This window comes from Carassius gibelio, chromosome A23 (genome assembly GCF_023724105.1).
Source record: "Carassius gibelio isolate Cgi1373 ecotype wild population from Czech Republic chromosome A23, carGib1.2-hapl.c, whole genome shotgun sequence".
Lineage (NCBI taxonomy): Eukaryota > Metazoa > Chordata > Actinopteri > Cypriniformes > Cyprinidae > Carassius > Carassius gibelio.
This window is the reverse complement of record NC_068393.1, coordinates 15,888,480-15,909,161: the sequence shown is the minus strand read 5'-3', so window position 1 is coordinate 15,909,161 and position 20,682 is coordinate 15,888,480. Positions and strand designations below refer to the sequence as shown.

The window sequence follows — 20,682 nt, the reverse complement described above, 5'->3', positions numbered from 1 at the left end:
TCAAAGGTATAAATTGAACCAAAAATATGCAATTTGGTGCAGTTGCTGATATTTATATGGCCAAAAAGATGAATTTCAGTTAGCTTGTAATGTAAATCAATGGTTCTTGTTATAACTATTTAGCAGACTGCTTAGATAAAATGCATTTAAGTATCAGTTGTTAATCAAAATCTCAGTATTATGTCTTTGTGGATTTGTATTGAAATGCTTTATGATCAAAGCTCTCTAGTTTTAATTGTGGGCGGCAAAACATAATGCATTCAGTTTAAACAAACATAATGCAATGCAAAACAATGATTATTGATAGATGTATAAATAAATGTTCATCTAAAACCTGATATTTGTTGCACACAATTTAGCAAAGTAAAAAAAAAAATTGTTGTATGGAAAATCAAGTAAACCTAAACCTTAGAGATTTGCATATCAAATGATACAGTAGGTTTATATTGGGGTTAAAGTAACACATAATACACTGGGATGGAAGATATGGTACACTACTTTTCTCTTGTGTGTCTGTTTTTATGTTTTAATCCACAGGAGTCAATGTGTCACTTCCTAATCATCTAAGCACTCCACCCCATCTCTTCAACACTCAGATGTTGATCAATCCAGAGAGTGAGGAGTTCCAGCTAGTGGATCTTTCTCGCCATTTCCTCGAACAAGAATCTTATTGGACTCTGCCTCGCCAGTTCCTGGGCAACAAGGTTTCACTCCCCTCCACAATACTCTACTGAACAAATATAGATAGGAGCTCAATAACACATTGACTAATCCGTATCTTCCTGTTTTTGCTCAATCCCATTTCCATCTTCTCCCTTTCATGTGCTGTCTCTCCTCTCACTGTCACTGTGATGTGGTAGCTAGATTGTCTTGGGAAGCTTGGGACGCATGTGTGAAATATGCATTGAAGTTTTTGGACGTCTTGGTATTCTGGTCACTGTGTCTGTGTTGTACAGGTCGACTCGTATGGAGGTCATCTGAAGTTTAAGGTGAGATACTCACTGCAGCAATATGGATCTCATCCAAAGGAGAAACCTGATGTTGTGCTGAGCGGCAACGGGCAGAAACTTATTTACCGTAGAGGCGACCCCACTTCACCTGACACAATCAACCATAGAGAGATCAAGTTTACAGAGGTGAGCTACATATGTGAAATAATTAAGTATATAAAATACATGCACACTATTATTTAAAGATGTGACAGTTTTTTGTTTTTGAATGAAGGCTCTTCTGCTCACCAAGGCTACATTTATTTGAAAAAACAATTTAAAATAACTGTTTTCTAATTTAAAATAGTTTATAATGTAATGGATTCCTGTGGTATTAAAGCTGAATTTTCAGCAACCATTTCTCCAGTCTTCAGTGTCACATGATCCAAAAGTAATCATTCTAATATGGCGATTTACTGCCCAAGAAATATTTCCTATTATTACCACAGTTGAAAATGGCTTAATTTTTGTGGAAACCATGACACATTTTTTTTCCAGGATTCATTGAGTAGAATGGTTAAAAGAACAGCATTGGTATGAAATAGAAAACTTCAGTAATATTAGAAATGTCTTTAGTGTCACTTTTGATCATTAATAAAAAATAAAACTTACCTACCCCAGACTTATGCTTTTAAGTACAGAGTAAAAAACTTCATAACCATGGCATACACTTGCTGTTGACAAGAGATGTTGACAGAACTCATGGTTAATTTGATCTAAAAATAAAAAAACTAATCAGTTCTACACACATTTGTTAGTCAAATTAAAAGATATTTTTGTTTTCAGTGGTTTTGCAGCGGTATTGCTTGTTAGTGTTATTCACCTCTCTCTCTGTGTGTCTCAGGAAAACTGGCAGCACTCTTCAGGAAGAGCAGTAACTCGTGATGACCTCATGATGACCTTGGCCAGCTTGGAGCGCATCCACATTCGCACCATTTATGATAACCACATGTCCAGTGTCAGTCTGAGTGACATCAGCATGGATACCACCACAAAAGAGTTCACCCCGCAGGGGACCCCGGGACACGTGGAGGAGTGCAGGTTAGTGTGCCTTTAAATCAACAGATAGGATTACAGCCCTGACAGAAAATATCAAAGATTTTATTTCTATTTGAATTTTTGTATGTTCTTTGGAAACTAAGAGCAACTAAGAGTAAGCCAAATGTCTTTATTTTTGTCACTTTTAAATCCATGCTGATTTTTTGAGAGTGTTGATCTGTGTGAATTTTTTTGATCTCAAACAGATGTCCTGCTGGGTATTCAGGCCTGTCTTGTGAGTCCTGCTCCCCTGGTTTCGAGCGGATACCTGGACCCCACCTGGGCATCTGTGCTGGCTGCAACTGCAATGGTCATGCCAGTGCCTGTGACCCCATTAGTGGACACTGTCTGGTAAGGATAAGTGTTTCTATGCATTATAAATATGTAGCTCACTAATACACTGCTACTGTATGCCACACACTGAAGTATAAATGTCATGTGACAGAGTTGTCAGCATAACACAGAAGGACCTCTGTGTGACAAATGCAAGCCAGGCTTCTTCGGTGACCCAAGTCGAGGACAATATGATGACTGCAAACCCTGTCCTTGTCCATACACAGAGACGTCTCGACGGTAAAGATATCAAACCTGTGTATATAATATAAGCAATGATCTAAAATAATAGAATACAAAATTATATATAATAATAGAATAATGTTGTTCTGAAAATAATATATTTTTTTAAACATTCTGTATTTAACATTATATAATATAAATTATTTGTAATAATTATAATAATAATTTAATTCTGAAAATAATAATATACATACTTTTTTATACTTATGATGATATATTATTAGTATTATTAATAGTAATAGTAGTTTACATTATTTGAATGGAACTTTGACCAAATCTTTGTGAAATGTCGATTTTGTGAAAACTGGTCTGTTGATTTGTTCAAAGGTTTTCAGATACTTGCTTCCTGGACCATGACAAGCAGCCAACATGTGACGCCTGCAGACCCGGTTACACAGGGCGACGTTGTGAGAGGTAATGGAGCAGCTCTTTTGCATGTTGTTGTTGTGCTTGGAAGAAATGTGTCATCATCTGTATTTTTGTTTTGCCACAGATGTGCTCCAGGATATGTTGGCGACCCTATTCAGCCCAACGGCAAATGTGTCTTTTCTACTAGCCGTGAGCATTTTTCCTTCATTTTTGTTTAAATTTGTGGTAGTAAGTGATTTATTAAATTGAATTAAATAAAAATTAAATTTATGTATTTAGCAGACGCTTTTATCCAAAGCGACTTAGTGCATTCAGGCTAACATTTTATTACCTATTAGTTTAATATTAAAGGCAAGATTTATTTATTTTCTTGGAATTTCTGCCTCGTTTTATCCTTGAGGGTCAAGTAAAGCTTTAGATAATGATTAATACTCAGTGCACTGTATGCAAGCTGTTTGTGTCCAGGATTTTCAAAGCATTTAAGTTGTAATTGTCAACCATATGGTGTTCTTGTCTATGTTCAGCAAAGTGTGATAACAGAGGAACCATCAATCCCATCAGCCAACCATGCTACTGCAAGGTATTAAATTCCACTACAGTTACTTTTTAAATACACAACCATTAAGAAGTTTGGAATCAGAAAGATTTGTATGTTTTTTCAGAAGTTGCTTATGCTCATAACTAGGCTGCATTTATTTGATAAGATATTTTTTGGAAAGTGTGATGCATTTTTTGTGTGTGTGTGTGTTCTTTGATGAGTAGAAAGTTTGAAGGACAATATTTATTTGAAATGGTTATCTTAGAAATTATAATTGTCTTTAATTTCAATTTAATGCATCAAGGCTAAATAAAAGTATTAATTCTTTCAAAAAAAAAAAAAAACTAAACTAAACAAAAAAACTGTCTTGAATGGTAGTGTATAACAGTTTCAGTAGAATATAAACGTTCAAACAGTGTTGGTTCTTCTGTTGTGCAGGCCAATGTGGTTGGTGCTCTTTGTGATGAGTGTAAGAATGGCGCTTTTAATTTGGCGGCTGAAAATCCTGAAGGTTGCTTGCCGTGTTTCTGTATGGGAGTTACAAAACAGTGTGCCAGTTCAACCTGGCGTAGAAACCAGGTAACCACATCCTCTAATCTTGTCATAGTTGAACCTGTAAGTAATGTTAAAAACAACCATTCGATGTTTTTTGGTTGATCTGAAGGTTCGAGGTGGTGTCAATGGCCAGCTCTTCACCCTTTCCAATGCAGCAAACACTAGGACCATCTCTGCGGGCATCACCCAGAGAGCAAGTACAGAGGTGGTCTACCGATCCTTCACCAGTATCCCTAATGACATCTACTACTGGGTCCTGCCTCAGAATTTTAGAGGGGACAAGGTGAAAACATCCTATGCAATGCCATATGTACGATCTGACCTTTGTCAGGATATATAGCACATGTCAGTGTGCTGATTTTCTGTCCTGTGTAAAGGTCACAGCATATGGTGGAGAACTGCAGTACAGGATGCATTATGAGACACAGGCTCGTTCACTAGTGATTGATAGACAACCTGATGTGGTTCTCCAAGGCAACGGCATCTCCCTGGAGCATTATTCACAGACCAAACCACTTCCTAGAGTACCAGCCACCATCACTGTGAATTTTAGAGAGGTGTGTTGCAAAATACTGTATACATATATGTTTCTACTTCTTTTTATTGGGTGTTTTGTACAAAGTGTCATTTTTTTATTTAAATGACATGTTTTGGAGCTGTATATATTTTTTTAAGGCCATAAAGTGAAACTTGATCTCTCTTGATTTGCTTTATGAATTCCCATTGCCTGTAATCCCCACAGTCTGCATGGAGACGGTCAGATGGACAGCCATGTACTAGAGAGCACCTGCTGATGGCTTTGGCAGATATCAGCTTATTTATGATCAGAGCGACTTATGCAGACAATATGGCTGAGAGCCGGTAACTTTGCACTTTCAATTTTGCTCTTGGTCCCCAATTATACATTGACTCTTAATGTCCTTTATATTTACATCCTCTGAATGGCATCACATTGTCCTGTTTGGCTCCTATCTGTCGCTTAACTGATTATGTGAGTAGGATATTAGTGTTTAATCTCAGTCTCCCTGTTTAGTATCTCAAATATACAAATGGACATTGCAGTGCCCCAGCCTACAGGAAACGAGAGGGCTCTGGAGGTGGAGGAGTGTTCCTGTCCTCAAGGATACACAGGACCTTCTTGCCAGGTATATTTTAAGACTAAGAGGTTCTGCCTGTGAAGTTAATAACAGTCTTTTATTCATTTTTCTTGATCTCCAAATGGAGGTTCTTAGCAACTCATTGAACACTTTAGCTCTAAAGCTCTGTCATGAAGAGAATGGATGCTGAGTTCATAGCTTTGGCACAGACACCTGTGAGCCCAGCCACCTCTGACTCACCCATTGTTTGCAGGACTGTGATGTCGGCTACACCCGTACACCGGGACTTTATCTTGGCACCTGTGAGAAGTGTGACTGCCACGGGCATGCCAGTGACTGTGATTTAGACACTGGAGGATGCCTGGTGAGTTAACCAGTGGTGTCAAAAGTATTCACATTCATTACTCAAGTAGAAGTATAGATACTAGGGTTTAAAAAGACTTTTGTAGAAGCTGAAGTATCAACTCAAGCTTTTTACTCAAGTAAAAGTTTAAAAGTTCTGGTTTAAAAAACTACTTAAAGTATAAAAGTAAAAGTAATGTAAGAAAAAAAAATGCCATTGAGAACAAAAGCTTAGGCCGCGCCACAGGGGCCTATTGTGCACCCCTCCTAAAAAATTTTTTTTCTTCTAAAGGCCATAGGCCATAATGAATATAATGTTATATTAAAATGTTCATGTTGAAAAATTTGGGATGCACTAGGCTACTTGTTTCAGCCGCTTATATGCCCATTGAAAATGAACGCACTTTAGTACAATGCAGATACATTAAAGAACTAGATAAGATGACCAGTTGCCTATAAGTATTGTAATGGTGCAAAATCAATAGGCATCTCATCAATAACCTTTAATGGAATGTAAATGTACATCCAAGCTTAGCTGCAGGAATTTGCGAGGGCAGTGGACAAGAACATTGGTGCAGGCTTAGTAACTATTACACTTGTATGGTTGTCTATATACAATAAACATTATAGTGCTGTCAAAATGAATGATTAATCCAAGTGGTTAATCAAAAATGAAAAATGAAAAATAACTCATAATCCTGATACCTTCTTGATTGATAGCTTCCTGTATTTGGTACATATGTCTGCTATGTCCAGTGTTTCGGGGGGGAACGAGTTACAAAGTTGGTATAGCCTACTTATCACAACATTGTCAATCGCATCGTCAATCGCAAACGATAATTTATTCAAATGTCTCGTTACCGAACTACCTACAGTAGCTTAATTTGTGGAGGAATAAGAGAAATCACCCATTTGGGAAATGAGCCAGTAGTGAGAAATAATAACTTTTAAGTAGGGTCCAGTGCCTTTTCGATACTTTTAAAACAGTACCGGTGCCTGTTATAAAATATAAAATACCCAGCCACAGTAATTAATTAGTCGGATGACTGGTCGTTTATTGTGAATAAAATCAAAAACCAAAAATCTATACAGAATGATTTTTTTTCTTTCTTTCTTGATCACTGATTATATTTTAACTACAAATGAAAGAGCACCTATCATGGAATTTTGAAATTTACCTTTCATGTAGTGTGTAACATAGATCTAAGTGAACAAAAACATCCTGCAAAGTTTGAAATATGACAGTGCACCGTATATTAAGTTATTGTCTTTCAAAAGAAAGAGGCGACTCATCTTTAGATGAGTCATTTTTATGAATCGTTAGAAGACCGACGCTTTGTCTCTGACTAGATGACGTCAACTTGTCAAGTTATTTGAATGCAACACGCCCACTTATTGCGCTCCAAGACGCCAGTGAAAACTAGAAAACATCATGGCGACTAGACGCTGTGTTCTGAAGTGCGACTCAAAAGCAAACTTTTTTCATCTGCCCAAGGATGAGCATTTGAAGACTAAGTGGTTATATACAACTGTACCACAGAAGTATAGTCCGAGCCTTGTGCTTTGTTCACGCCATTTTGAAGACGATTGCTTTACCAACTTAAATGCAATCAAACTTGGATTCGCGAGCCGGCTGATATTGAAGGAAGGTTCAGTTCAAAGTGTATTTGCATCAGCTTCCTCCTCTGTATCACAACCTGTAAGTGTTATTAATAATTGTTGCTTTTATGTTTTATGTAGCATGCTTAAGAATTGTTTGGTTTGCTGTGTAAGCACCGTTTAGCTTCTAGGTCTTCAATGACAATTGTATTGAGATATGTGAATTGTTTGTCATTGTTTTTGGAGTTTTCTTTAAGAATAGAGTCATACCTCGTAGTAACGTAACATTACTTCTTTTTTTTTTTTGGTAAAAACATTGTTTATGCATCGAGTTAACGCAAACAAAGACTGATTGTGCTTTTACAATATGAACTCTGGGCTATACTCGCTAACGTCACGTAAAGGAGGGGTTTTGAAAAGTGAATCACTAAACGAATCATTTGAGAATCTTTGTCATTCGAGAATTTTTGTCATTGCATGCATGCAAAACTGTTGTTGGGGACTTTTAAAACAATATTTGGAATATTTTAAATGGCATATTAGGTGCTCTTTAATACTGATATTATTTTTGCTATGATTTTACTGCAACTAGATGATCTATAATCTAATAACCGACTAGTTTAAATCTAAGCTAGAAGTATAGAATAAAAAAAACTTAATTAACGAGTAAACCAAGTCAGTTATAGGATTACTGGTCGACTATCATGACTAAAATCAAAAGAAATCAAAGCTAGTTCATCAAACTAGTCATCCTGAAAAATTAAATTGTCAGTTATTGGATGAATATTTGACTATCATCAATAAAATCAAAGACCAAAAAATGAAGACCAAAAACCAAAAATTTCTGCATTACAGAAGTGTATGAGAAAAAATACAATCTAGTCATCTTCTGTAGTCGACTCATTCCTTATCTGGAGTGACAGACCTCGTTTTCCCTTCTGTTGTAGAATTGCCTACATAACACTGTTGGGAGGCGTTGTGAAAACTGCCTCCCTGGTTTCTATGGAAATCCAAGGACTGGTGATCCACAGGCATGTAGACCCTGTCCTTGTCTAGGACACTCTAGTAGCCAGTGAGTTTGCCTTTCTCTATTAACTTTATCAAAAAAAAAAAATCAGATAAAGGGGTTATAGGTGCCTGTATGCCCTTCAGGCATATTATAACCTATAAATAATATTCATCCAATCTAATACTTTTCTTCTTCCTAAGGCCTTTATCTTGTTACTTGGACTCAGATGAAGAGCCCACGTGTGAATGTCCTGTTGGTTATACTGGAAGACGCTGTGAAAGGTAAGCGTCTATGGTCCAATGAGAGGGTAAACCTCCCATTCATTATGCTAGTAAAGCTGGGCTTGGCCAAACTGGTGACGGAGGTGATCGGCATCCCTTTATCTACTGCCAGAAAGCATGTGTCTGTTGCATTCCAGCATCTCTTCAACCATTTGTGATTGAATGGCATTTGTCCATTGGTATGGGAGAAGCAAGCCTTGAATCAGTGCCACCCATACCAAAGTGTCAATGTCTGAAGGCATTTTTGGAGGAGTTTATATGTATAAGCAGTGGTGCTAAAATATTTGTGTACAGTACGTCTGAAATAGTCACCTTTTTCAAGCATAAATTTTTAAATTCTCTACTGTGAGAAAAAAGTTCCTTCTTACTGTCAGCAAGGCTGAGATCTCTTTTTGAAGGTGTTGAATGAATTCATTGCATAATGTCACTTGTAACAGGAGTTGCATCCTTTTTAATGCTTCAGTGCATCTTTGTAAAGCCTTTGCTGCATTTTGAGCAACTTTTTCTTATCTCAAACTCTTCTTCTAGACATTTGTGGGTCTCTAGGGTTGTTTATGCTTTCCATACTGAAGCATAAACAAGTTGATGACATGGGTTTTGGATCCTTGTCACTCGCTCAGAGTGCAAAAGCTTTTGGTGTCTGGGATAAAAAAAACAAACAAACAAAAAACATATGGCTTATGTATATATTTTTTAATTTGGTTCCGACGTGCCCCGTCTCATCGTGGCTCTCAGCATTTCCAACTGTGGGGACTTCTACCTAGAAGGTTCAAAAGATTTCCTTCCCACTACATGTGATGAAGCTTTCTACATCAGTCCTGGGAAGAGACAAGCTCTGGATACAACTGACCAAAACATTGGTGAATACATTGATAGAACAGAAGATAGTACCTTTTCAGTACCTGAAACAACTACAAGATCTTTGTTGTCAACAACTATACGTAGTTTAAACCACCATTGGACTCTGCGTTACACTCCAAGTCCTGAGGCATGGCAGCAGAATTTCCAGATGCTCTTGAAGATGCACACGAATCGCTTCAACCAGCGCCTCAGTGTGCTTGAGAGCAACACGCTGAACGTAAAAGACAGCCTCGAGAACATGAGGAAGCACCAGAGTCACTTCAGCTCTCAGCTGAAGACACTAGCCAGTGTTTTGTCTCCAAAACACAAGAAAGACAGAATCAATGAATTGACCAACAAATACACCAACATTAAAACAAGACTAAGTAAACTTGACCACAAACTTGAGATACTGATTGATGGCTTCACTGCGCTAGCAAAAGAGTTAGACAAAGTCAAACATGCACGCCATATGGCACGTCCAGCACTGGATCAAAGAGATATCGCTGTCATTACTACCACCCGGATTCCACCCTTGACTACCGCTTGGATTACTCGCATGTCTACCAGCAGATTTCAAATGAGAGCTGTTATTCCCAAGACCCTGCCAACTCCACATATTAGCTCCACAACTCACTTTGCAGAAGATGGACTTTCCCAGATGAATGGAAGTACAATTAAGAGGAAAGGAAAGTTCGTAACTAAAAGGATCCAACCAATATCAACAAGAGTAGACACTGAAATCAACTTCACATCAAAGTCACATAACAAACATCACAGTAAATCTTCTAGGAGATCAACAGTTCCCAAAGGTATTGGCAGCCATCCTCTTACTGCATCCTCTGAAAGGCTTTCAACTTTGGTTACCTCTAATGAAACGCAACAGAATCAACCAAAAAGAAAGGCACTCACTACAGTTTCTCTTAAATCCCAGGCAAGGATTAACAGAATTTCTCAAAAACACCACAAAAGTGATCCAAAAGTAAATGGTAAGTCTGCGGAGTCTCAAAAAACTACAAGGAAACATGATCAACTATCCCATTCACGTACAAAACTCCAAGTTAAAGAAGAATCTGCAACTAAATTTCAGATTCCTCCTCCATCGCATACAAAAATCCCTCAAATTGAAGAATCAGCGAAATCTTCCAAGTCATCAAGCAAACCACAAAAAGGGGCACGTATTGCTTCAAAAAAATCATCCAAATATATGAAAACTCAAAGAAATTATTTGGTAGTAAGTCCGTCCAAAAAAGCCACAAACATCAGCAAATCTTCTCACAATGTCCACACAAAGAGAAGACGTTCTAAGACTGAATCTTCCAAGCAAAAGCAACAGAATCAACAAAAAAGAAAGGCACTCAATACAGTTTCTCTTAAATCCCAGACAAGGATTAACAGAATTTCTCAAAAACACCACAATAGTGGTCCAAAAGTAAATGGGAAGTGTGCAGAGTCTCAAAAAACTACAAGGAAACATGATCAGCTATCCCATTCACGTACAAAACTCCAAGTTAAAGAAGAATCTGCAACTAAATTTCAGATTCCTCCTCCATCGCATACAAAAATCCCTCAAATTGAAGAATCAGCGAAATCTTCCAAGTCATCAAGCAAACCACAAAAAGGGGCACGTATTGCTTCAAAAAAATCATCCAAATCTATGAAAACTCAAAGAAATTATTTGGTAGTAAGTCCGTCCAAAAAAGCCACAAACATCAGCAAATCTTCTCACAATGTCCACACAAAGAGAAGACGTTCTAAGACTGAATCTTCCAAGCAAAATCAGTTAGTTCCTTCTAATGAATCGAGAGGTGCATCAGACTTAAGGTCCAACCAACCTGAGGAGTTTACCTACGCATATGCTTCTAGTAAATCAGCTGACAAGAAAAGATTACACTCCCCTAAACCCAAAGTAAAAACGCCTGTTTCAAGAAAATCAACTCCGAGCAAACCATCTAACTCCATTAATGTTTTAGACTTCATGAAGAATAACAGGGGCCAAAAAGCATTAAAAAGATCCATGCTGAAACAAGACGAGAACCTTTATATTGTTTTAGGAAGGCTGGCAATTCCTGTTAAAATCATTCCTGATTACTAAATATTATTGTGATTATTATACCAGTTTATTTAACACTGGACCTTTTTTCTCTCTTTTAACCCACATAGGAACTATGCAGAATGTATTTTGAATGTTCAGGCTTAAGGTTTAAATACAAACTATGATGCAAAAGTGTTATTACATATCATCATGCTTATAAACCAAGAATGTTATAAACTTAGCATGTTGTGCCTTGCTTTTTTATTTAATGATGCTCCTAATGTTTAGAAGAAGACCTTTCCTCATTTTTAGCAGAATTGTGGATATAATGTTTTATTAATATTATGTGATGTCTTGGTTGTAATGTTAATATTATTTTGTCTACTTAGTATTCAGACATTGTATTTTGTATTTTCAGCAGTATATATTTAAAAGGATTGTTCAAGTAGTGGTGTATTGTATTGAATTTTATTGTAGTGTATTAGTGTATAATGTATTTGTCTGGACTACCTTGGAACCTTGCGTTGTCAGGTAAGACTTTTTGTTAAGTTCCTCAGCTTCCACAAGTTTGGGGATGAGGTGGTTTTACTTAATTAGACAATTTGATTGGATCCTTCTGGTTGTCTTTGGCTTTATTTCAGCCCATCAGATCAGCAAAGTATTTTTTCAAAGAGAGGAGGAGCGAGAGAGGAGAGAGAAGAGTGCTACTGGCTGTAATTTATCCATCTCCTGAACTTTTAAGCATGGCATTATGCTATGTTATATGTGATCTAATATTTGTGTGGTGGCCGTTAAAAGATGCTAATGTCAGGGGTTTGCTCTTTAACTTTTCTTGTGGTATGCCAAATGTGAATCTGACAATCAGTAACTGCTTGTAAATGTACAAACAATTCATGTCAAGTGTTAAGCATCTACGTTGGTTATTTCCCAAATGACTTATGTTACCTCCACAGCCCCAAGCTCCAGTAACACTTCTCTGACTAAACATTAGATGTTCATTTAAGCTCCTATCATTAGAATGTTACACATACACATGTCATGTTTTCTATAGGATATCCCTTGTTGGGATTTACTTTTCCCCAACCATTTCTTCCCCTTCGTGAACCAGTTGTCTTCACACAAATCAAATTTCCTTTATGTTAGCATTATTAGCTTGTCTGAAAATGTTCAAGAAGTATTTGAAGAAGCTCTATGCATTAATCATATTCTCAGAGAGGTGAAGCAGTCATAAATTACTCTTAATGTTTATGGGATGTCCGGTCACGTCTCTGTTAATTCCTAATGTGGTTTAATTTTAACTGCATGACATTTTGAAAATGTTTTTCCAAGGTGTTGTCTATTTTTCCTCAGATGTGCCCCAGGATATACTGGCAATCCCCAACTTGGACAAAGATGCACTCCAGGCGACGATAATGGTGGTAATACTGGCAAAGATAATGTTCTGTAGCAATTTTTCCTAAAATAAGTACAAGAAATCTCAAATAATTCTAAATTGAATGAAAATTTCTGCTACATTCAAAAAGGTTAGCAATATTTTACAAAATTAAATGTGTATTTGAGACAAAATATGTTTATAGATTGTTACCGATGTGACCAAAGTGGTAGCGAGGGATGTAGCGGCACTGGAATCTGTCGCTGCAAGGTAAGAAAATGAATGATTATTTTTTTGTATGTGTGTTATTTGCATCACATCTATGAAAACTCAGATTTAATACGTAATTGTTTGTACTCAGATGAACGTTGAGGGTTCAACATGTTCCACTTGCAAGCAAGGGACCTTTTACCTCAGTCCTGCTAACAAAGATGGCTGTCTGTCCTGCTTCTGCATGGGCGTCACCCAGCAGTGCTCCAGCTCCAGACACTATAGAGATGTGGTAAGGCCTGATGAGTTACACTAGTGTTTTTCATCAGTCTGTGTAGGCATATGTTCATTTACTTCCGTTTTTCTCCAGGTTTCCACCATTTTTGTCCCTGGCAACTACCAAGGTTTTGCTCTTGTAAACCGCCAGCGCACCAACCGAGTTGATGGCGGCTTCTCCGTAGAGCTGTCCACAGATGGAACACAACTCTCCTACACTAACTTTGACTATCTTGGACAGGAGCCACACTATTGGCAGTTACCCAGCATTTATCGTGGAGACAAGGTAGAGTCTGGCAGCGTTATGGATTTTAGAATCCTTTTCAGTCTTTGTGTGTGTTTGCCTATGTTCTATCTTGAAGTATCTTCCCCTGCTTTGAGTTCTCTTCTAATGGATTTCTTACTGCAAATGCATGCTGCCAAGACCTTTTCTTTCAAAATGTACTTAGTCATGTCAGCTCTTCTACTGCTTAGAAACGTTTTCATAGTGGTTGGAGTCTACACAAAGGCTATAGTACTAAAGGTACCAGTGTCATCAAGTTGTGTTTGCTTAGGCTTAATTTGATAGATGTGTCTTTATAGTTTTTTTTGGATGTGATACACTGATTTAAGTGTTTCTGAATCTATTTGCCTTTCTTAGAATTCTTACTCTGCTCGAACTAGACGAGCACACAAGGTAATCCTTGCAGGTTCAATGAGCGATCGGATCGTTTTTGTTGAAAGTATGTCTGATGTTGGCCTGATGCATGAATGGGTCGGCTAAGCATCGATCTTTTCAGAATGTTTTGCATATTAACTCATGTTACGGTTTTATTTTGGTTTGATTGTGATTTTAAGTGCATGGGATTTCATCATAGACACATTCTGACTGCATTTTCAATCATACTAAGGCCCTGTTGACACCTAGTTACACCCAGTGTTGGGAAAGTTTACTTTCTACGTGAACTAGTTCAAAGTTCAGTTCACAAATTTTAAAATGAACTAGTTCAGTTCATTGTTCAAACTACAAAATTTTGAACTAAGTTCACTATAAGTTCACAGTTCCAAAAATGAACTAGTTCATAGTTCTTTTTTTCCATATGTTTCTGCAAGCTATTATTCAAAATTATTGCCACAGCCCATATAAAATCACAGACAGCAATTATTTTATCAATTTTAACAATGAAGCTATGCGTCAGATTTCATATCCAATTTTGAAACCTTATCCAACCAGGGTTTACATTAGCTCTGAGGGGACAGCATTTCCCCATTGTTGCTTTAATGCTTTGTCTCCCATTCTCACCGACCTTGTCATAAACATCATACAATTATTTTAAATGATCATACGCCTTCTTGCTACATGCTGCTGTTTTTTTTCTCTGTGCTTTTTTTTTTTTTTTTTTTATGACGCGTCACGCATGCGGCGGACGCGTCGTTTTTTGTGATTTTATAATTTTTTTAATTATTAAGAAATGAGGGTTTGGCATCATACATTCGTAAATTTAGTACTGTCTGAAAAATGGCATTGATGGCAGGCAAAATGAAATTTTGGTACATGGTAAAAATGGTACATAAAGAAAAGTAACTAGTTCTTTGTAGTTCATTAGTTTATTAATAATAAGGTTACAGAAATTGTTTTATTTAAAAAAAAATAGAGAGACTCCCCATTGATAAAGGACAAACTGAGAAGGGATGGCACTGTATGACAGCTCATGAACGATATTGGTAAAAACCTCTTAAGGTCCAAAAGAGCTACTGAGGTACAGTATTAGTTAACTTTTACTGTTAGTTCTCACCACTGACCAGAAAACTAGAGGCACTTCAACAATGTGACACCCTCCTGTTTCACATAACTGATGGATATTTCTTTAGCAACAGAATGTACTAAATTTAATCTGAAAGTTGGAACTCCCTCTAATCCTTCCATGCTTTTAATACACTGACCGCTGGAGAGTTTGCACTGAAAGTTAATTGCTGTAAAACTGACAGATATGTTGAACTTCCAGTAGAAGGTCACAAATGCATTAACTTAACCTGTAGATGCCTGAATTAAAAGCGATAAAACTAAATTTAAGAGGAAAAAACTGCATCAAACAAATTGAGGTTGGAAGATATTTAGCTGGTTGTGAGTGGCACAACCTTAAACAGAATGAACACTTGAGGTGAGAGCATACATCTTGATTCTTACACTGAGCACTTCCCTTTCTCTTGATCCTCTTCCCATTCTCTTCCCACTTCCCATTCTTCACTTGAGGACCAGAGTTCTCAATCTCGGTCGAGTGTGCGTGCCCCTTCTATCCATTCTGGCATAACTTCCTCTTTAAGGGCCTCTGAGTCCCATTCCTCTCACCCTGAGTCATCTCAGGTACTGTATGCTCTCACGCAGGTTCATGTAAAGATTTCACTAGGGCTAGTCATTCAAAGTCAGACAAACTGGCTAGTAACTAGTTAGATTTGACAATTGCATTGCCCTGTCATGTTTATGAGCATCTCACATTGTTTTAAAGGCATATTTAACTCTAAAAATGGAAATTTATCAATGAGGTTCACTGAAAAAAAAAAAAAAAATTTAATGACAAATAACATATATTCTTTTGTGTTCCAAAAAAAAGTCATAAGTTTGGGATGACAAGAGGGTGACACAACTTTTTTTTTTTTTTCTGATGAACTAACTTTTAAAGGCAACAAAACACACTTCAACACAAAAAAAAATTGTCAACTTGTCATTCATGCATTAGCTAGTAGCTTAGCACTTCCCTAGTGTATGCTAGTAAACATTTTCTTGTATAAACAAAGTAATGCTGTTTGATTTTTGGTTTGGATGTTGGTCTTATCAGCAGGTGGGACAGGGAAAAAACACTGTCGGTCTTCCTTGGGGTTCACCCTTTTCTGGGAAAACCAAACTGAAATCTAAGAAGGTCACAGTCTAGGTTAAGTTGAATTTACATTACCATTAAAAGATTATTACATTTTTTTTTATTTTTTTTTTTAAGAAATTTATATTTTCAGTCAGCAGGAACACATTTAATTGGTACAAAATGATATTAAAAAAGTTGAAAAGTGAAGTAATGGCTGCTGAAAATTAAGCTTTATATCATAGGAATACATTAAAATTAATTCATTAAAAAAAACATTAATGTAGAAAACATTTTGAATAAGATTTCACAGTATTAGTACTTGTTTTTAATGTATTTGTTCATCAAATAAATGCAGCCTTAGTGAAAGTAAGAGATTCATTTTAAAAGCAAAGACAAACTGTACCAACCTCAAACTTTCAAACAGTGTATCATAGAGGTTAATGTTCAACAAAGTATGACTGTGGAGGATTAGATCATCTACTTATCTAGGAAAGTATGCAAAAGATAGTTAATGGTGGTTTTTTTCTGTTGGTATAGCTTAAATAGACACCTTTTTTTTTGTCTGCATAAGATGGTAAACCAAACTGAGTTTCCAACTCTTCTTATTTCTGACTACCATGTTTTATGCTAAGAATTTTTATGAAGTTGTTGAAATTGGGTCAGTGACTGACAAGAATAGATGTCTCTTCTCTCATCCTTTCCTCTGCTTTGCTTATCTGCTACTTTTCTCTTCATACACACCTTTCTGTATTTTCTTCTGCCTGCGCTCCAGTATGTTTTGGTCTACAATGGTTTCAGCTTGCTCCCAGATGACGTGCTCTTCTGGCAGCTCCCGGAGCAGTTCAGAGGGGATAAGGTAAACACATGGATGGGTTCAGGCCCGCCTACCCTGATCCACCAGGTTGTCTGATCCACTTTAGACTTTACTGAATCACTACATCAGCCAAAGGTGGGATCGATGGGCAAGCCAAAACATCACTTATTCGTCTAATCCAACCACCCTGGTGTATCTAATAACGTCATGTCTAGAGCGTTTATTACTCTGGTGCTGACAGAAAGAAGTGCTGCTGTGGAATCAAGGGTAGAGGTTTATGTCTGAGGCGTTTATATGTTTTATTGATGTTTTGCTAACCTTTAAGTAACTTTTTTTTCTGTTGTAAAAAAGAAAAGAAAAAGAAAATATGAATATTGGTAATAGTTTTGAATGTGTTATGATATGACAAGTTTATAACGGCAAGTATGTGAACTGCTATGTGAAATGACATTCTCAGCCTTTCAGAATATGTCTAATGTCATGTTAGACCAATGAGATTTTACTTTACTTGACTCCTGTCACTTGTTGGATTTATGTCTGGTTAGGGCATACTTTCTTTTTTTATTTTGTTTCTTTTCTTTTTTTCTTTTTTTTGACATTTATATACAAACAGTTATTGACCAACTACATAAACGCCCTAAATGAAACAAAGAAAAAATTGGAATTATGATGCATATAAAAATGTCAAACATCCCCATGCTGTACTTTATATCAATGCGTTTTTGATTAGAAGCTAACAATAATTATGTTTTTGATTATTATGTAGGTTGGTGCGTATGGTGGAAAGCTGAAATACACTATCTCCTTTGTGCCAGGACCCCGAGGTTCTCCAATAGAAGATGCCGATGTTCAGATTATTGTGAGTATGATAGCAGATGTTACGTGCATGTTATAGGCTTTCTTTTAAGGTTTGACCACTGCTGGTCATCGCTATTTCTACAGGGTAATGACATCACACTGGTGGCACGGCAACCATGGAGAAGGGGGCATGGAGCCAGAGAGTCACAGGACTTTGAGATTGTTTTCAGAGAGGTGAGAACCCATTCATCCATACTGTACTTCATATTGAAGCAAGATATGCGGTTTAGCATGACATGGATCATTTCTTGTCTGTAGGAACACTGGCAGCGTCCCGATGGCATGCCGGCAACCCGGGAACACCTGATGATGGTGCTCGCAGACCTCGATGACATCTTGATCCGTGCCTCGTATCACACAGAGATGCGCTCCTCCAGTATTTCAGGGGTCCTCATGGATACCGCTGTGCCGGAGTACACTGGCCTGGCCCAGGCTTTGGAGGTGGAGCAGTGCCAGTGTCCTCCCGGTTACCATGGTCTGTCCTGCCAGGTAGGAACAATGCAGCTTTGCTCTGTTGACCAACTCGATGAATTGTAAAGGCTTTTTTCCATGCAGTGATGATGATGACAGTATTGCTTACTTCCAGACTTCTTCTTGTTGTCTCTGTGTTTTCTGTAGGACTGCGCTCCTGGATACACTCGCACAGGAGGAGGCTTGTACCTTGGCCACTGTGAGCCGTGTGAATGCAATGGCCACACAGACTCCTGTCACCCAGAGACTGGCATCTGCACGGTATGAAGCTTCACCAGCGGTTCTTCAACAGAAGTGTGTTCCAGAATGTTTCAAAGGGATATTTCACTCAAAAAGGAAAATCATTACTCGCCCTCATATCGTTCAAAACCTGTAAGACCTTCGTTCATCTGCTGAACATAAATATTCTTGATGAAATCCGAGAGCTTTCTGACCCTGCATAGACAGCGATGGAACTGACATGTTCAAGGCCCAGAAGTGTAGTAAGGACATCATTAAAATAGTCCATGTGAGATCAGTGATTCAACTGTCATTTTATGAAGCTACGAGAATACATCTGTGTGCAAAGTAAAAAAACTATCCCTTTAAAGGATGTATGCAGTTCCATTCATAAGAGTGTTGCTCTCCCTTTAACAGCGCGTCAACTTGTCAAATATATGCCTTTATATAATACCATAATACAAAATATAATACAGCAAAACAATAACAATAAATATTTAAATGATCTAATATTGAATTAATTCATTAATTATATTTAATCAAAATAGTTCAGTTGTTTCCCTTTTTTGGATGCATTGAACTATTTGTATTAAATATAATTTCATTAATTTGTAAAATTTTACAATTGTATCTAAAAAGTGTTATATAGTATAAATATTTAAAACAATATGAATCGCATCATAACTTGGTTTTAGAACAAATGAACATTCATTTTACTCACCCTCGTAAGTTGATTAAACGTTAACAAAATAATATTATTACATTGCATGTTAAGAAACTACATCATTTAGTCAAATGTATTTCTTTATAATATAAAATGCAATAAATTAATATAAAATGATTAATTATTATGTGCTTAGATATATTTAAACAAACTGAATTTTATTCAAAAGTAATATCTTAAAATTATATACATTCTATAAATGTTAAATAAATATTGCTTTTACTCACCCTCATAAATTAAATATTTAAACAGTTATTTAATTTACATCCTAAATAAATAATACTTTTATTTTATTAATGAATTCTTAAATATTAAATGAAATTTAAAAAAATAAACTATATTTACATATTATTTAAACAAAATAATACAGTTACATCTAGAATGATCAATAAATGTATATTATAGATTGGATAAATATTATAAACTAACTGAAATCAATCGACATACTGTATATATTGCCTTTACTCACCCTCATAAAAGTAGTCTATACCACATCTTTTTGATCCGTAGAACTGCCAACACAACACCATGGGTGAGCTCTGTGAACAGTGTGTCGACGGCTTCTTTGGAGATCCAACTGCTGGAACCCCTGAAGACTGCCAAGCATGTGCCTGCCCCGGCACTGACCCTGACAACCAGTTAGTCTTAACATATACACCTGCAAACCTTACCTGACCCTGCCAGCTCCTGTTTTCACAATATCTGCCTCACTTGCAGGAAGGATTTTAACAGTCATTGTATGTGTAGGTTCTCTCGTACCTGTGAAAGTCTGGGTAACGGAGGCTACCGGTGCACTGCCTGTCAGCCCGGCTACACTGGCCAGTATTGTGAACGGTAAGATCACGCTTCCTATACTGTTACAATAGAATTTGAATTGTTTAGATGCTATTACTGTCATCACAGTTTTTAATGTGACACTCTTCTTTCTTCATAGCTGTGCGTATGGTTATGTTGGAAATCCACAAGAGAGAATCCCCTGCCGTAGTGGTATCTGTTCATTTACTATTACTTGTAATGACCCCATGAAATCAAAACTGGAGGTTTGTGTTTTTCAGTCCAAGTCTAGCATCTATTATACTAGTGAAATTATGAAAGTTGACTAAATTAGGAGTATGAACACAATCGCAAAACCACTTTGGAAACCAGTAGAAAATGGACTAATTGGCAGTTTAAAAGAAGGGGATGAGCCTTTTCTGCCCTAACTTCTTGTTTCAAATTGGTTTTACATCATCACAGAAAAAAAAAAAAAATTTAATTGATATCATAGGGCACATTTATGAGCCTCTGCAATCTTCCACTGGACAGATTCTAAGGCAATGTGTTTATATGTCATCAGCTGCTGCGACTCTGGAGGTGAAGGTGATTCCAGAAAGGGTTCAGGTGGCGCAGGGAATCCCAGTCACTCTCAGGTGCCAGGTGTCTGGATATCCACCACACTATTTCCACTGGTCTCGTGAGGATGGACGCCCAATCTCCAGCACAGCAGAGAGACGCAGACAAGGTACTCCCCACATTCCTGTAAACATGTTCAGGTGACTAGTACAGGATCTCTCAATGTCACAAATGAATCCCCTAGAGAAACCAAGCATTAAAAATAGAATCATATTGAGTTTCATATTGCATATATTCTTTG

At 37.1% G+C, this 20,682-nt stretch overlaps 1 protein-coding gene across 7 annotated transcripts in view; it reads left to right on the top strand.

Moving 5' to 3' along the window:
- Nucleotides 1-20,682, top strand: part of LOC127944213 (basement membrane-specific heparan sulfate proteoglycan core protein) — a 96,155-nt gene that overhangs the window by 41,488 nt on the left and 33,985 nt on the right. For all 7 annotated transcript variants that reach the window (XM_052540061.1, XM_052540060.1, XM_052540062.1 and 4 more), the window contains exons 14-41: nt 538-704; nt 957-1,136; nt 1,834-2,030; nt 2,234-2,378; nt 2,473-2,600; nt 2,931-3,017; nt 3,097-3,161; nt 3,497-3,552; nt 3,949-4,089; nt 4,175-4,348; nt 4,443-4,622; nt 4,808-4,926; nt 5,099-5,210; nt 5,416-5,526; nt 8,051-8,175; nt 8,313-8,393; nt 12,619-12,686; nt 12,846-12,910; nt 13,002-13,142; nt 13,221-13,412; nt 17,544-17,636; nt 17,720-17,809; nt 17,894-18,124; nt 18,254-18,367; nt 19,560-19,687; nt 19,797-19,883; nt 19,984-20,036; nt 20,386-20,550. In XM_052540061.1, the coding sequence (XP_052396021.1) occupies nt 538-704; nt 957-1,136; nt 1,834-2,030; nt 2,234-2,378; nt 2,473-2,600; nt 2,931-3,017; nt 3,097-3,161; nt 3,497-3,552; nt 3,949-4,089; nt 4,175-4,348; nt 4,443-4,622; nt 4,808-4,926; nt 5,099-5,210; nt 5,416-5,526; nt 8,051-8,175; nt 8,313-8,393; nt 12,619-12,686; nt 12,846-12,910; nt 13,002-13,142; nt 13,221-13,412; nt 17,544-17,636; nt 17,720-17,809; nt 17,894-18,124; nt 18,254-18,367; nt 19,560-19,687; nt 19,797-19,883; nt 19,984-20,036; nt 20,386-20,550 (3,495 nt within the window). The remainder of the gene's footprint in view (nt 1-537; nt 705-956; nt 1,137-1,833; nt 2,031-2,233; nt 2,379-2,472; nt 2,601-2,930; nt 3,018-3,096; nt 3,162-3,496; nt 3,553-3,948; nt 4,090-4,174; nt 4,349-4,442; nt 4,623-4,807; nt 4,927-5,098; nt 5,211-5,415; nt 5,527-8,050; nt 8,176-8,312; nt 8,394-12,618; nt 12,687-12,845; nt 12,911-13,001; nt 13,143-13,220; nt 13,413-17,543; nt 17,637-17,719; nt 17,810-17,893; nt 18,125-18,253; nt 18,368-19,559; nt 19,688-19,796; nt 19,884-19,983; nt 20,037-20,385; nt 20,551-20,682) is intronic.